The sequence below is a fragment of the Spodoptera frugiperda genome, chromosome 20 (assembly GCF_023101765.2).
Source record: "Spodoptera frugiperda isolate SF20-4 chromosome 20, AGI-APGP_CSIRO_Sfru_2.0, whole genome shotgun sequence".
NCBI lineage: Eukaryota > Metazoa > Arthropoda > Insecta > Lepidoptera > Noctuidae > Spodoptera > Spodoptera frugiperda.
The window spans coordinates 8682072-8701043 of NC_064231.1; the positions used below are offsets into that span (position 1 = coordinate 8682072).

The window sequence follows — 18972 nt, forward strand, 5'->3', positions numbered from 1 at the left end:
TCAAGACAAAATTAAAATAATTGCTCAACGTGGGTGGGTAACAACCTGCACTTGAGTGATTAAACTTGGAACTTCAATCAGATCTTAATGAATTGTTTGCAGCACAAGAGAACTTTTACTATTTCCATCCAGCCATCTCCTTTGTGAGATATTTTAATAAAACACGACGCTCACTTTGAAGAAGCTAACCAAAGTGCGAAGATTGAATTTATTATGTAGGTACTGAAAGGAAGACATTTTTACACGCAGTAGACAGTAGCGCAATCAAATTATTCCCAATCGATACGACGCAATCAAGGCTAATGCGCACTTTTATCATTTAGCAGGATACGACAGACTCGTCACGCCACAATACCACAGGGACTCGTTTATATCACGTGTCACAATTGTCAACAACATGACGGCACCAGCGAAAATAAAAAAATAAAATCGTACACAATACCGTATAAATGAGTCCCTCGGGATTTTGGCTTGTATCGTAACGTTTTAAAAGTGCCACTAGTGGAAGCCCGGTCTTTGCTGAGGACGTCTCATTTGTCAAGAGGGTTTTGGGCTGACTCTTTAAAATATCAAAGACAATTGTTAAATTTCACACAGCAGCACTTCTGTGTGAAATTCGACGACGCTGCGTTGATCTACACCGGACAAACGTCCAGCATGACGACACTAAGTGCCACTTCAAACAACATCATTAGCATATTTTTTTCGGTACTTTCCCTTCAGTAAAATGGAAAGTGAAAGCGTAGTCTGGTTAGATACTTCCCCCTACTACGGAATTACGTAGCTCGTGCTACGTAGCACGTATATGTAGTAAAATCCAACTATATACTGCTATATGACGTTTATGAAGTTTTAAAGTGGATGATTAACATGTTACTTTTGTCTAATGGTAACGGTGTGACAGAATTTCAGAAGTCTCATCAGGCACACGATGGATTTTGGATAAAATGTTTAAAAGATGTGTTGTGGCATTATCTAATAGCCTCCAATCTAACATAAACAACGATTGAGAAGCTAGCACGTAGACCAACATTGAATAAAGTAATTGCGATAGAGCTCTCACAGCGACAGTGCAATTATACGGGGTCGGGATTTATAAATAGAGTTTATTTTACTTTGAATTACTGATTGCAGATGTTACAGTAATGAATGTGTACTTTCGACGTCGATTTAATTAACTACGTCAGCTAGGTGTACTCAACGTGAGTGGCGAGTCTTTGAAGTAATACACAAATAGAATGTTGAGAATAATAGTTTGTTCTCAAGAATAAACTTTAAAACCTTTTTCGCAGCTACTTCTAATACAATATCTGCATAAATCACTTATGTAAAAGATACAGTTGAGTGATTGGCTGAAGGTAAACACTTGTAAAAAAAACAAAATAACTAATTTTGTTAAGTAGATTGGGGTCGAAACGGAAAAAACAGATACTTTCATTCATATCCGGTCGGTCGAGGACCCGCCCCCGTACACTGCGCGTAGCTACGCAGCTACTGATACCTACCTACCTATGTATGTACTTATGTACAGAAGGTAAACAAACGCGCAGATATTACACATGCTTTGTTTACAATTTTATCAGCAGTGTGATCAATTCTCCGATGCGATATGAAAAGATTACGAAGAACAGTTATGTCACAAGGTAAACTGTCACATTCTCAGTAATATTTGTACCGGGAAAAGATTTATAATCATCTCTTATCTTCGTACAAAAACATTGCATATTCAGACGATTATTAAGATTTTGTAGGAAAATTGTTTGAATTCTTCAATGATGTTAGAGTTTTTTTATAATACATATTCAAATAAAATTCTCAGAAGGAATGTTTATTTTGTAGGTACGCGTTTATTTATTTTGTACCTCGTAACAGAATCCATAATCCTTCGTGATTGGATTGTACGCCGCCTTTAGCAGAAGCCAGACATGATAATCCCACGAAATTTTCCTTTCCTTTATTCAATGGAAACATAAAACTTGGAATAGTTTCCTCTGGAACTACGTATCAATTTTATTGAATGACAATAAAATAAATTTATATACCAACATTATTATAGCGTGTTATTTTCCCTAATATAAATAGGTATTATTTATTTACATTTACACTTCAAAATTGGTTTGTAAAAGTGGCGATTTCTCAGAAATATATCTTAGCTCACGGATTGAATCAACAAGTACCTAATCAATAAGCTTCCGCTTTCGAAAACAGATTGTCAGATTTGTAGATAAGTGTTGAAAGTGAGATAGGTATTAGGTAGTGAAACAGTGTTCATTCGGACCTAGATCATTTGAGCAAAGCTCGTGGGTAGCTGGCATTGTCCCCTTTAATTAAGCTAAAGTTGACACAGCCCAGTCACCGTGGAACGTGTTAAAACAATCTGATTGCGGTTTTACGTTCCAGTACAGCTATTATAGACTGAATTAGCATTTAGGTTTATGTGCACCAGATTAGTATGATTGCAGACCTGAACTGTAGATTAAAATGCACTATAAAATAGTAAAGTTTTGTTATATGTGAATTAATAATTGCTACATTTCTACGTGTACTGTATACATTATATGAGTTTAGTTCATTACTCGTACAGTTATGGGTAGGTTAATAATCGTATTAGTACCTATTTTTCCCTATTGGGTTAGGTCAGTGTTACCTGGTGACTTTTATTGACAAAATTACATAAAATAATATTTTTTCTGCGGTTTAGAAATTTTCAGTTGGGAATAAATCAGTGGTGGTAATGAGATAGGAATTAATTCTAGAACCTAACCTTCAGTCCTGTGGTTTAATGACGCATCAGTTTAAACTATATATAAAGCTCAGTATTGTCTTTTCGAGTCATTACTCCTTCAACCTTTTATGTAAACACACGTTTGTGTGAAACATTTAACAAAGTTATAAATACCGGGCATATTGTTTTTTTGTCAATTGCCATTTTTGGTAGGAAAATGACTAGACGTCGTGATATCACAATTATCATCTTCGACATGTTTGTTACTTGGTTGAGGACAGCTCGGCTGCTACTTCAGTGTCTGTGCGACACGTTACTGCGTACGTTTGTTTCTATGTACTATATAACTTGAGTGTATCGCAACTCCTGTATATAACGCTGTGCTAAAGTGCTTCTAACAATCGGTACCAATGTGACTGCAAAATCTGTGATAATTCGTCTGTGATGTTACTTAGATTTATTTATTTACCTAGTCGTGGTCGGAGCGCCATTAAATGTGAGTAGTTTTCCTAATTAATTACAATGATAAATAATATGATTAATTGATTTCACCGCAAAGGAAAAATTATTACCTTTGGAAAACCCTTAAGGTGACCTAGATTGTAAGATGACTAGACCGCGGTTTCTTTTACGCCGATTTGTAGTATTTTTATTGAAACTAAAATCCGAAATAGTATTTGTTTTCTCACAAAATAATAGTACCTAATTCCCAAATAGTAGCAATTAACTGATGTTCTGTCCTTCGTAGTAGATCATTCTGGAACTAAAATGTCTGTACTAATGACTCAGGAAACTAGGGCATTGCCTTATACTAATAAATACCTACTTCTTAGTCATTGAAATAACTTAAGCAGTTCCCTATAGTCATTGTGACGTCACTTGTCCCTTGAATACGTCATAACGCCGGCTTTAAAGGTTCAAACTAAGTGTCATAATTATGACGTAATAAATGCGATGTGGTAACTTGTCACTGGGGGTGTGTCATAAAATAAAACCTGACACATTTATTCGACTTAACTTTAAATAATTAGACTGCTTAATAACTTCTAAGCTTTATTATTCACAGAGATATTAGCATAATGAACAGACATTCGTATTTGAGAGCACAAACACGTGAGCATGTATTAAATATTAAAAAAATAAAATGTTCTCACAAAGCTCTCGGAATTTATTAATGACAGAAACGTGCCGCTTCTATTTGGAGCGTGACAGGTACTAATGAGTGGCAATGTTGGCCCCGTCGTGAATTGGATTCAGGACGCAAGCTGTCACTCGCCACTCACTGCTTCCAGGAAAACTGTAATGTAGGCCACTGTCGCTGTAACCGCCACTCGTGCCGCGGATGATACACATCCCTTACATTGCTCTTTCATAATACAAGAATAATGGGGCAGACCTAAAGCTCCGGTTCACGTCTCTCCCATTCTCGTGTCAGCGTACGAAGCAATTTTTCCGTACCAGCGCGTAAATAATTCTATCAATCGATTATCGAACGGTTAAGTGATTAGAGGGAAATGTTAAATTGTTTGTTTACCAAACTTTAAATAGCTGCCGATTATTCCGATCAAGCCGTGACCACTAATGCGGAAACGATATTGTATTTTTGTAACTGTGTCACAGTCAGTTGCCTTTTTTTCGCTTTGTTTGTCCCCTGATCCTATTTCCAATGACTTCAAACGAACTATTTTTGTTCTTTCAATGTATAGGCATGTACTTATACGATTTACCTTTGTTGTTTCCAAATGTTCGCTTTGACAAAGTTGGCAATTACAATTAGCGAGTCGGAAGTTCTACATTTATTTTCCGAGTGTTTCCAGTATTATTTACTCGGAGTAACATGAAACCTTGATCACATATACACATATATATCTTTGTAGGTCCTTGTAATGTTTATTATGTAGATATGTTTTCATTAGTGATTATCTTCTGCACGCTGAAGTTCTTTGATGACTTGCTAGCTAATTTAGTATGCTCCAGTTTCTGCGGTGGAGGCCGCAACCATGAGCTATATCACTCTGTGATATTTCACATTTTTCATCATGTTGCCGTTTGTGCACTGACAATTTTTCCCCTGTCAGTTAAATATTTGTCATGTTGTATTCAAAACCACTCGTCACTGTGCCTGCGAAGTATTGTCAAACAAATATTTGTTACTTCGCTAACATTTGTTAATGATAATCAAGGTTTTTCACAGATTTAGAACAAGAGAATAGAGAATATTTCTTTAATATTTTATTTGCTTCATTATTTCGTGTTTCCATGGGGAGTATAACATGGCTGTAATTACGGAGGCTACAGGGAGATTCGAGATTGCTGGTACTTAATCTTAATAATGATCTGTTCAGTACATTATGGGTCCCGAGAGTACGCGACCCTGACAAAGAAGCCTCTTGCCTCGTTTTATGAACAAAAAGTAGGAAGGTTATTAACCCTAGGTTAGGATTAGGGGTCAACGCTTCCTATTCTTGTTTTAATCTCGCTTCCTACAAGGCCTTGTTTCTACAGAACAATTTGCGGTGGGCTCTAGTGTAATTCGTCTAAGCTAGGCTCATTACTGCGACTAGAGTAACGACTGCGCATGGAACCCGCACTATCTTAAGGGCCCGTAATAAACATCGTAAACATTACATAGACTCTCTTTTGTATTTTTCTTTAATACTTCATGTGTGGTATATGTACAAGAATATAGGTATTTTGTCTATTTAAGCGAATTCAAAATAAAGCAAAAACCTCGACCTCTTGCTATCATTTTTTCCGTTTACGTATTGATAATAACATTATAAACACTCCGATGGATATGAATGTAAAGATCGTCAATTGATCCATTGTAATATATTGCAGAAAATTTTACCTCTAAAGGAATATCACGCAAACACCCAAACGGTCCAACCCAAATGTGTTATTAATGTAAACAATTTTCATATTCATTGTTACGGTCCTGTTTGTATTCAGAAGCAGGAAAATGTTGCCATTTATTCCTGCAATATACCTATTACCTATCTATAAATTCATGCATGGAATTGTATGGCAATGGAAATAATCCACTCCTCGTAAACAGTGTACCGATTATTCCATTATTTACATTGTATTTGATTACATACTTACAATATAAGGATATTATTTTCAGTGATAAATAATAATAATAATTGGTGTAATACCTATCGAATGTAGCCTATTTAATTAATAGTAAGCAATATGAGAACTTGTAACTTTCCTTCTGTGCATGAAAGGTCGAAAACGATTACTAGGCTTTTCTGTAACTAATAATACTATGTGATAATCTCTAACTTGTTACTTAACATCTGACTACCTTTATGTATTTACGCCTTTGCTGCTACTGTGAAATTAATCTGTGTCCTAGTTACAACATTTTACCAAAATGTAGCTACAACAGTACAAAGTAATTACTTTATTATTGCAAAGCTTATCTGGCAGAGACAAATAAGATATCTTGGCATTGTTAGCAACAATTTCAAGTGATTGGCATTTCTACGAAGTGCACGTTTAGCATCTACTAGATCCGTCTGCAGTAGACTTCTAGCTTTATCATTATTTACATTAAAATAGGTCACACTCCCAGACCCCATCCGATGAGACAGTGACGTGTCGCGGGATCACCGTAATGTCGACCACATCACACGTAAACAACGTGAAAATAATCTTAACAGATTCTATCCTTCAATGAAAAACAATAATTCGTCATTTTATGTTTGTTACAAGGTTCACAACGATATTATACAAATTATCCATCATTTTTATTACATTATAGAATTATAAAGAACGTTTTATCGACATCATTAATGTTATCTATTAATTATTGTTTTATCTCTCACATTTAAAGTTCCGAGATCACAGATTTTGTTTTCATATTGATACCGATGTTGTTATACACGCTTCTAAGTGGCATTAAATGAAATGTTTTGCCCAATATCGAATACGGAAGATATAATAAGCTTTATGATAAATTATCTTAACTCAGAATTGTTGTAAACATGATTGTAATTTCAATGGCTTGATTTGAAGTCCTATGTCCCCTAGATTTGCTAGAGGGTGTCCACAGTGGTTCTCTTTCGAGATTTATTTTACTTTGTTGCATTATTTGAATATGATTATCTTTGTTTCAGATGAAGCCTACATGAAGCTAGCCTTAGAAACAGTTGAGGAGCTGGACTGGTGCTTGGACCAGTTGGAGACCATACAAACACACCGCTCCGTGTCCGATATGGCTTCGCTCAAGGTCAGTAACTGCAACCTGCAACATATTATATGGATTCACTACAGTACTTTATCACTGAACATGAATACGACATGACACTTGAAATATTTACAACACTGATTATTATGTCAGATGCTGAAACAACAGATTGATCTTATAATATAATCCTCTTAATATCCTGTTCTGTATCAGTGATAAAATATTAGTGATTGGAAAGAAATAAATGTGACTCAATAGTCACACAAGAAGATAATCTTAATACGTGTGATAAAAAACGAACTTTGTCTCGGTTTAACTCGGTTAAGCAGCTATGAGGAATATATATTTTTAAATATAACCTAATTTTGATTGTTATCTCCAGTGATACAAGTTTGTGTCACTGTGAACCTGATAGTTAACCTCGTTAGCTTCTTAACCGGGTACCAAAAACTCGGCGTCATATGCATTTCACAACAAATTCCGATACTATCGATATATTTAATTACTTTTCCTTGTCATCATATTTATCAATTCGTTTAAAACTGCAATAAATATAACTGACACAGCGGCTTTCTAACTAAACATTTGAAGTAGGCCAAAGATAACTATCTACACACACCTATCTAAGATTAACGTTATAAATAGTATATAGGGTACCCTACAAATATGAGTTACTAGAACAGGAGCCCAGAATGTCAGTAAATTACGCATAAAATACTACAATCGGCAACTGTTATAAATATACACAGATAGCGCCATTTATTTGAAATTTGATAAATTATACGAATCTCGGAGTGGGTACACAATGTATCATGAATTGTAATGTGTCTAGGTAAGAGCTATGGAATTTGGGAGACAATGTACTATCATTAAGTGTCTTATCATGATTCATGATGGTAATTCGCTAGAATTATCACAGTCACTTTAGACGGTAAAGTACCCCGAGTCGTGCCAATCTCTGTTGTTCTTCTTAAATTCTATAGAAACGAACATAAAAACAAAGAACTGTTCTCTCGTCTTTAGTTACTATTTATAATTTACTTACGCACTATCAATGAGGAAAACTAGAACTCTCACTGAGCCAAACAATTTCAACTTTGCTAAATGTTTAACTGTCAATCGTAAATCGACCTTAATATTTTTCAGAGAAATTTCAAATTACAAAAATTAACTGTCTTGCTACAACAAAACACATCTTCCTCTGAGTGTAGGCACGTGTACTTCATCACGTATGCTATTGGATGCTGGGAATTTAGAATGTCGTCGGTCGTAATATTGAGATGGGAGGAGCGAGCAAACGCATCTTTTCAGTTCCCTTGTTAAGTATTCAAATCCACAAACTAAAACAAACAAAGTGTTATGAATCATAAAACCACAAGTACTTAACCGTCGTGAAGATTTCGTCTTAAAAGGCTATCTATAGGTTCAACTCTCCCTAACAATTGCTAATGACACACCGTTACGAACTTACGTAAATAAGTCAATTTTCAACTTTGGGAAAAATTGTGGCGTGACATGACATGTCATGTTCAGCTGAAATTATTACAAAATAAATCTTGACCTTTGGACTCAAAACGTCAATATTTATGACAATTAATAATGAAATCACAAGTCATATATAACTGGAACTGTAATGACTACACGGGTTATTTATTTACTCTAAACTCGAAGCAATAATCACTGTAATTGCCAAGCCTCACTCACGTACACATGTTTTTATATTGCAATTTGCAATTACATAAATCATCTCAGATATGAATGGACGGCAAATGAAATTAATGCACTGTAAACGTGATAATATCATGAATTGCGATCCGTGGGATTATCCAATGACTACGGAAACTTACCAGTTTTAAAATGGTACTTGTGAATTACATACATAGGTTTTATAAATAAATAGTTATCATGTTATGTGCATAGGTGTATTAGTTTAGATCGGTGATGTCCCATTAGGATTGGTTAACGTCTATAATGTCTTTAACATATAGATAATTTTCATGCGAGAGCTTTGTGATCTCGAGTGGGATGCGCGTGTCTCATTTGTTTGGAATAACTGCTCTTAGCCTTCTTAACAGCTCTCTTCACCGTTTCTTTCCCTGTTCAAACAAATAAGGTCCTTATCCCTAATCATTTTTTACTGACAATACATACAAGTACTTTGATATGACTGAGCACCAAATGTATAAATACATTTGTGTTATTATTTGAAAAATATTGATATTTGTTCAATTCTTTGATAATGCAGACTTTTTCTTATTGAATAATTTATTGCTATAGGAAAAATAATTGATATATCTTACACATCAGTCATTAAAAGATTAAACTATAAAAATATAGATTGTATCCTTATTATGTTCCGTATAGCAACGTACTTTCAAATGTTCGTTCATTCTTATTGTCTACCACATGTTTTAATGATCACTTCTTAGATTTTACCTAACCTCTTCACGGAACCAGTTTTTTGCTCAATAGTTTGCCATCAAAATAATGGAAAGTCCACTTTCAAGTGTTTTAGTGAATAACACCGTTCTACGAATATTAAAAGGTTTTAAAATTACCAATGTTTGGACATTCAATATTAATTAGGTACCTATTTAAAATGTACGTGAATGTAAATTAAAACTATCTAGGTTTAGTATTTTCCTGGCCTTGAATACTGTCTGACTGACTACTGTTTTGTGATTCTGTCCTGGATGAATAGTAGTTCTTTCTGATTTATGCGTATTTGTAGACCAAATATTTGGAGTTTTTCTAAAAATTAACACACAAAAATAACTTCTAAAGATTATCCCGATAGATAAATACTCGTAAAGCTAAATACTACAGGCAGAGTAGGATTCACATCTCCTTATTGATAAATATCTACGTAAATAATATTACCTGCCATTAAGTATTAAACTGTACTTGTTAAAGTTAGTTACCTTATATTTTGAATCACGTCTCAAGTTAAATATAAATTTCCGCGCCTTCGATCGCACGTCAATGTTCAAAGCCTCTTTGAGTCGGAAAAGTTTTAATGATTTCGAAGCCAAAAGACTTGCTATTCATAATTTCATATATACTTTTCATAATTGACGGAATTTCGGTCAACTTTTATCAGGCCAATTTATTTTCTGCAAATTAATTAACGTACACCTACTTATCATTTATTTTGTGCTTAAGTCTTTTAGCAAACCTTATTGAATTTATCTTAAGTAATTAGTTGATTACCTACCTATATGAAAGGAGCTGTAATCATCTTAAATTACATTCAGGACTTTAGTTCTATTTCACTCCAAAGAAGACGACCTACATAGATTCATTAGTTCCTCAAATATTTGACGGTTTAATTTGGTTCAATCCAACTATCGAATTACTATGCCTAGAGTTTGTTTGGCCGGCAGCCATTGTGTTCTGTCCCGATTAAGTATTATTTACTGGGGCACAGTTTAACTTTTAATAGGATGCTACTTGCACTGCATCACTTTGCGCCGCTTTGTATCGAGTGGAAAGCAGTTCCCAGTGGATCGATGCGTTTGACGTCACAATGACGCGAACACTTTAATATTTTTCGGCTGACTACATAACGACTTTAGAACTCATATTAAACGAGCATTTGATTGAACACGTATGGTACTCCGATAGCATGAACATTTCACGTACGTACATCGAACTATGACTGTTAAAATACTTCACATATAACGTAGTAACATCTAGATCCTTCCCATCTCAGAAATATGAATTTGTTTTCATTCGAAGCGAAAGGGTAACTTTATATTCATCTCAACTCTTTGATTACCTCATTTGTAGCCATCCCGCTGTGAGCTCAAACCTCAATAAGAGAACTTTCCTTGGCTCCATGTAAATGTCAGGGTTGGTCCTGTGTGACCTTTGATAGCTTTGGGTAACAAACTAATTCTGGCATATGAGTTCCTTAACGACTGGCGCAATGATTACTAAACCCTGACTAACTTCCTCTAAGGGGTTTATAGTAATCGGCAGTTGGCTCTGTCAGTAGCATATGTGCGTGACGTTGCGTCATTAATCTGAAGGGCAGCTCCGCCATACCCTCGTGAATGACGCAAATCCCAAATACGAAAAATAATGCGTACGCCGAATACAGATCAATAGTTATTATTTTACAGATATATCGTCTATTTATGGATGCAACAGATACGTGTACGTACGTATGTACGCTTGATCGACATTGATATAGATTTGATTTACACCTCACGAACCGGTGTTTACTAGGTGTATCACCGTTTCATCGCTAGTTCCGTTGTTCTACAATATTATTTAGCACAAGCCGTTCTTAGAATGAATAAAAACACGCCTTTGATGTTTGCTAAAAAACAATCTGATTTAAATCATTGAACCTATAATTTCTTCTAAATATAAATCGAATTGACCGAAGAATGCTTTATAAAAAACGAACAGTACAAAGGGAACATTTCTCAAGTCAATTTATGAAAGTCGTGCCTTGCTTAGCTTCGCATTTAGCATTCAAATCAGAATCAGGGGTGACATCTGAAAAACCAGCGTCGTAAAATTACATTTTAAACCTTCTGACTGTAACGGTACATTGTCTTTTATTACTCAGCCAGCATCCTTGAGAAATACAAAGAAATACAAATCAGACAGTCATTTATAAAGACGTGTCAGTAGTCTGAGAGAATGTGTATCGGTATTATTAATCCGTGTGAACTATTAAGGAAGGTTCTGCGTACAATAACAAGCGATAAAATATGTCTTGCGTGCGAGTAAGGTCCATGGACGGCAGGTGTCCCCTACGCTCACGTAGTCACGTACGCCAGTCTGGAACCGTTCCGCGGCCGCTCGCCGCCCGCCTTGCAAGACAAGACCTATCATGACACTCTATTATCTTCAATGCCTTATCTCAAACTGCACATGAACTGAACATCTTGAGATTAATGTCATCTATTTCAATTGCAATCTTAAATCGAATAAGATAACCACCAACGTCCTTGAAATATTTTTTATTTTAATCTAGATGCGTATAGCTGCAAGAGCAATTAGATTTTGGTACAATGCAATCGGAACTTTCCCCAATGTAATATATTTAACTGAAAAGTTTTCCTCCGTCATATTAAATACCCACATCCTATGCGATTCTCACGAGATAAATAAAATGAAAATTCGTCGAATTGCGAACTGCCGCCTACACGCTACAACCCGAATATTTCCCAAGAACTGTAATATTGAATGTAAAGTGCAATCTTCAACAGCTGTGTTTGCAGCAAACAAACGTATCTCGATTTTAATAATATATAATTTGTACATTCAACAAAATCGAAAAACACCCTTTTATCATTCAATTTGGAACGCTATACTGCGTAATTTTCAGAAGAAATGGGAATAATAATATTTTTGTATAATAAACATATGACTTCATATTATGAATTTGTTATCGTTGGTAAACAAGATTAGAGTCCTTCAAACTTACTTGCATTTCTAACAATGGCCATGTTATTTAATTACTGCCTACGTCACGATATCGACTGTTTATGTAATCGTAACTTTCCCTTGTTGCTGCATCTGACTGTTAGTTACACATTGTGATATTATGTATTTATACATAACACAAGGTGAACTGCTATGCCAAGCCCTAATAGCACCAGTTATTAACCTACTTGACGCATAATTGTTATTGAATTTGAGCAATGTTTAGAACTACAAAACTGATTTATGTAAAAGCTCAATGCCAATCTCGTAATTTTTCAAGAATTCATATTTAAGTACATAAAGATTGGCTTTGTTTATTCAAGTGTAAAGTAATATCCTGTGAAATGTAGGTTTTGTATAAAAATGGGCCATGTGGCAATATTGTTACCTATCTAATGACCCGGTTTGTGTGTGACGTCTATTCCGACCTCAAGCTTGCGCGGCCGCCCGCCGCCCGCCCCGCCTCCTCCATGAAGGTTGACATGAGTTTCCCGCCACAATACAACAATATCAATAAACACTAACACGCTCTACTTTAACAAATAATATTTTAATCCTTTCGATCTGGATTTAGGAAATCAATTGTCGTATTTTTAACCTAAATACGCATATTTCCGTTGGCTTATTGACAATACAAATATTGATTTTTATCCAAAACAAAACAATTGTACCTACTTAATCTGATAATGTTTTGGGAATTACGATAAAGTGCTTTGAAGTCGTAGTTACTTGTATGAATATCAATCAATAGCCTATCTGTCTAATGCGTGTCTTCTGAACGGATTGGCCTAATCTTTTACACAATTGTTAATGCGATATCCAGAATGAATCAATAGTTTTAATCACGAGATAAAAGATTTTCGCAAAATAAGCTGCGTAAACAAAATGAAAATATTTATTTTGTGGATCATAATATTCCGAGGAATTGAGTCCCTCCTGTTTTTTGTTTACTCGAAAATTATTCAATTGTTTTCCCTTGAATATGTCAGAATATTATTTTATCAATTACTAATAATTACCAAATATATGAATGCCCTTCGAACCTGGTAGAAGGGATAAAATGGAAAAGATAAAATAATGAATGATACAGATGAAAGGATGATTACATCACTTAACTACCATACGGTAGTAGCAGGTAAATAGTAGTAAAAATGCATTTGCATATATCAGGTTAGGTACCAACATTAATTATATTATCGCGTAGGTAATAAGGAAACAATGATAGTTAATTAATTTATTGTTGTTACAATATATGTCTACGGATGGGCTATGACTAAATGTGACGTAGGTATTGCCGACGTCACAACACGAGGAGTTTGCCTGCCAACAAGCATATTGATGCATTTGCGCGTGGCCTAACCTCGTCGGTCCAATCCAACCACAATGTTTATTTTTTTAATGGTCTGTGGTTTTGTATATGATTAATATAATATAAATGATTCATTGTTCAGTGCAGTGTATTATTTGTGGTACATATCTTGGTAAAGATGCCGGACGTATAGGAATAATGAAACTGAAACTATCATAAACGTCTTTTCAGTGTAATTATTTTGGAACATCATCTTATTTTTTTTAAACACGTTTCAGTGATATCATTTGAACTTGTTTCACCAGTTCAACCAGTTCATCCGTGATCCTGGTGCTTGCAACAATGCCGAAATATCGGAAACTCACAAAAACTAATAAACATGTCAATAAATAGTTCTAATGATATTACTAGTGACCATGTCAATTTAAAAACTTATAAGTTTCAGTGAGACTAAATCAAAATGAAGCAGTAATTAAATAAGACAACTCAATAGCACTTACATACGTCCATAGAAACATTATCATTGAAAACTAAATTTACATCTCCCTATTTATTTCCTAATGTCGTAACGTCAATGCAACAAACGAGATTCGAACCTCGTCATGGTCAACCCTGTTCGTGAACTAGACATTACGTAGTATGTTTACTATGTAACATAAGTACATTTTATATGTGTACAAGTATATATCACTGTTAGTTTGGTCGTCAAGTTTTGACAATCTTGTTTTCCAATCGCGATAAAATAAAATACATACACATAAGTAAACATTTTATCGATATTTCTACTGAATTTTTAAATTAGATGGATAAATAATTTACTGTATCTATTATATTGATCACGATCTTTTCTAAGTTTTTGAGGTTGTGTAACACAGGTGCAATAACAGTAAAAAAATCTTTAAAAACAGCGATACAGCCATCACTCAATCATAAACTTGAGACTAAGCAATTTAAATTCTAATAAATAAATCACTTGTTTCAATGAAATACCTTCATTCTTCATTCTTAAGTATGATTCCTATCCGTAATGGAAACGTTAATAACAGATCATAAAACAATTATGACGTAAAGAAGTTTACACTTTATGGTCTCACGATATCATCTCACTGCATCGAGACTAAAGCCTCATCTCAACTAGAAACATTTGACTGTGCGACAAGGAACAGTTTCAACAATGTCGCGGCGATGTCGTCCGACGTCGCCCGACATCGCCCGATGTCTCCGGGAACTCATGTCGCTCGACAAATGTTCCTAGTGGGGACGAGGCTTAATTCATAGAACAATTGTATTAAATTCTAAACATCTGTTCGCAATAAACTTACCAAGGAGATCCTAATAATTCATCTCTGCACAGTAAAGTAATAAGTGAACGTTATTATATTATTTTGAACTAGCTTTCCGCCCGCGGCTTCGCCCACGTGTAATTCGGTTATATAAAGCGTTTTTTAATGATCTCGACAGGGCTTTTTCTTCCACAGGCTGAAATCTTGTTACAACTGGAATTAAATATAGCCTGTGTTACTCAGGGATGATGTAGCTTTCTAATGGTGAATGTTTGAAATCGATTCAGTAGTTTCGGAGTTTATCGATTACATGTGTAAACAAACAAACATATAAAAAAATAGATTGTTCCTCTTTATAATGTTAGTATACATACAAATCATCAAATGACCTCTCCCGCTCTGGGTGGAACGGAAGGGAGTGTCAGACTTTTACTGACTAAAACCCACCTCGTTCCTTCAGTTGCCCTTTGCGTTCCGGGGCCACGGTATCTCGTTAGAACTTTCCCGCAGCCCCGGCTCAGTTTATCCCGTTTCCCCCCTTGGGGGTTGACATTTCAAAAATCCCTTCTTAGTGCTCACTTATGTTACTAAAGGAACCTCTGTTCAAAATCTCAGACTCCTATACCGAGCGGTTTCGGCTGTGCGTTAATAAATCAGTCACCCAATCGCACCCCTAAATCACGATTGGAGGGTAGTTTGAAAAAACTTATAATGTCAAACATATTTACTTGCCTATGTACGTGTTCATGCCAAGTTTCAAGTTTATAAACCCAAGGAATAAGATTTTTCATAGAAACGTTTTTACCCCTTTCCCCCCTTGGGGTTGAATTTCCAAAAATCCTTTCTTAGTGCTCCCCTACATATCCCAAGGAATCTACATTCCAAATTTCAGCTGTCTACGACCAGTAGTTTCGACTGTGCGTTGTCTGTCAGTCAGTCAGTCAGTCACTCAGTAACGGAAGAGTTTTATATATATAGATAGTGCGGTACTGTATTATATTATGTAGGCCATGGCTGACCATTTCAGAACATCTGAATATATAGCTTGCTTGTTTATGGCTCTGTAATCGCACATCTGTATCTAATCTTGCGACAATCAACTCTTTCTATAGCCACACTTATTTTAACAGATTGATAAAACATGTACTTTGTTAATTGTTCATAATGACTGAAATATTTTTACTGTTTTGATACAAATCTTAATGCAATCTTATGTTCCTGCACATTAAAAGTGAAGGAAGTTAGATTGTATCCGGTCTTTCATTGTATAATGCATTTATCAATGGACTTTCCATTGATAAATCTTTATTAATGAAATTTCTATGTGATCGTTACACACTGATGGTATTGAGTGATAATCTTCTTGTTACTTTGTACCAAAACATGGACATTGTACGTCATATGTAACCGCTACGTAAGCTTGGTAAACTCTATCTAATAAGGTAAATGATCATTTCAGCGTGGGAATTTCCAACGCTGTTTGGTAATCTCGACGTAATTCAGTTTTTCAGAACTCGAACACGTTTCCAACTTGTGCTTCGTTATAGTGACTCGTGACTTTGTACTATTTTTTACGTGTTTCTTTACCAAAGCTTAAATATAAAGTCCAGCTTCTAAACATCGAGATAGTTCTCTAAACATAATTTATCTCAAAATCTGGTATAAAGCAGTAAATCCAAACAACTTGCACTGGATTTATTCAATGAAGTAAGAGTGCATATTTAGCTACTAAACGAGCAAAAAATTACGCAAGTTTTAAAAATATTTCCTATCCAGATATTTAAAATTACATAGTGTATACTTAAATAGCTCATAAACATACATAGACATAGGGTGATGTAAGTTTCGTCAAACACAAATAAGTAAATCAAACCAAATCCCTGAAATTCAATAAAATAATGTCAAGTCATGCCTTGTCAGCGTTGTTGCATTCATATAATTTACAGAGAACCATGTGTACATAATATATAGTATTATTTTCCTAATAATTCCTCTTGAATTTAATTAATAATCATTTGTAAATTAATTAATATTTCCGCTATCTGTAATAAAGTATCAGGTGGAACTTTGTCCTTAAATTTTCCCATGGTGACCACAAATACGTCTATAGGATTTTCTAAGTATTTAATCTAACCACAAATATTTATTTAATTGTTGCCATAATAAGTTAGTTCAAACACTGAAGGAAGATTATGGATTGTTTTATTTTATTCTTATTTAGTATTAGTTCTTAAAATCACGAGACCTAAATGCAAATAAAGTTACTTATAGAATACATAGCAATCTTTCTGATCTCATTACAAAGAATGAAAATCTTCGAATGTAGAAAAGAAAAATAATGGAATCTACCAAAGTTATTCAGTTCAGAGGCGCCTGCTTTGTGTTACTCGGAAAAATCATTTATATTGCTCCATCGTTACATTGAATGAGTTCGCGAAACTCACGGGAACACATCCAAATTACTATTTAGTTTGGATATTGTGAAATATGCTGCGAACACCTCCGGCAGCTCCAAGCATTATTATATACTAACCTGTTTACTTTCCAATTTTACTACTACATCTACAAGGTAGTCATAACAAAATTTTTAAATGCAGGAAATTCTTTCGCAGCATGTTATACTAATCTTCTAAAAGTATCTAAGGTCAATTTCAATACCGAAAATACATTTCTTATCAATAGTGATTACTATAAAAGTGAGTCATAATTATAAATACTCCCTAGTAATGAATGATGTTGCACGTAACATACACGACACTCATCATACGCCTCACGTGACTGTATCACCCCACACCCATCCGATGGTGATATGGAATGGAAGTCACAATCGACACGACTCAATCAAATTACGAGATGCCAACTTAGCCGATATGATTGAGAGGTGATCTAATTGCAACGGGAGCGATTAGTCCCATTCCCCCAATGACCAATTTGACATTAATATCGATTCATAGAGTACGAGTATCGCCCGATCATCGAGTCAGATTACCGTGTCCACGCCCTAATCACGTCTCTGAATGACCCATAAAATAATTATTAATTACTATGTTCATAAATGACAATCATTTATCAGTCACTTGAACACACATCGGTATCTGAACACAGACTTGCGTCACTATAACGATTTTCAGGTAGCTTTTTTAGCACCACTCTGTGATGTGAGTGACGTCATATAAAGTTTGAATTAATAATTTGCGTTCTTCAAACTCCAGCCTCACCTGTTTACGGTAGATTTGATTGATGTATTGATCAAAGAAGTTTTAAGAAAACGTTCATGTATAATTTTTCCTCTTCCTCTTTCAAGAGAACCACATGTTCCTTGGTAGATTACGTACGAATTTAATGTTTTCACTTTAATTCTGTAAAATTCATTCATACGTTCTTCAGTACTATCAATCAACCTCGTTCTACAATTCACACCTGCTACTACATCTGTGATATAAAGACCAACTGTAAAATACAAGTAAACACGTGTCCTCTCGACCACTAGCAAAATGCCTACATAATTGCTAAAGAGATATGAAAATGAAATTGGCAAGACATCTTACATGTCATTGATAAACAGATCCCGACGCAACAGTATAAGATCGTTACGAAATAACTCGCATTGCGGTACTATATTTCGTCAAGCAATCGTCACTAAGTAAAAAAACGGTTACACAATGAATTACGTATTATCTTCAGTTAAAAAAATATCGATACGCATGTATGGTGCGTACGCAGGTGTATGTGTCTACCTATACACATGACAATTAATCCTATAGTGTCCTGACGTAAAAGAATGGGTTCCAATTTTTCCCGTTCACCGTTTTCAGTGTTGAGTTTTCTATAGTAGTGAGTACGTCACGGTTTTAGCCATGAATCAATTTAGGTATTTTTACCCCATTGTTTGTTAAACACCCACGCCCACTTGGCAGACGTCACAGGAAAATTGTGAAGTAAATTTCTCTATGAAAACCCTTAACAATATGATAACGTGCTAAGGAAAGGAAGTTATATTAAGAAAATTCTAGAAACA

The 18972-nt window shown here is 34.9% G+C and overlaps 1 protein-coding gene across 21 annotated transcripts in view; it reads left to right on the forward strand.

Moving 5' to 3' along the window:
• The window catches only part of LOC118280701 (cAMP-specific 3',5'-cyclic phosphodiesterase), a 548393-nt gene that overhangs the window by 519883 nt on the left and 9538 nt on the right, over positions 1 to 18972 (forward strand). For all 21 annotated transcript variants that reach the window (XM_035601037.2, XM_050701297.1, XM_050701301.1 and 18 more), the window contains one exon: positions 6850 to 6962. In XM_035601037.2, the coding sequence (XP_035456930.2) occupies positions 6850 to 6962 (113 nt within the window). The remainder of the gene's footprint in view (positions 1 to 6849; positions 6963 to 18972) is intronic.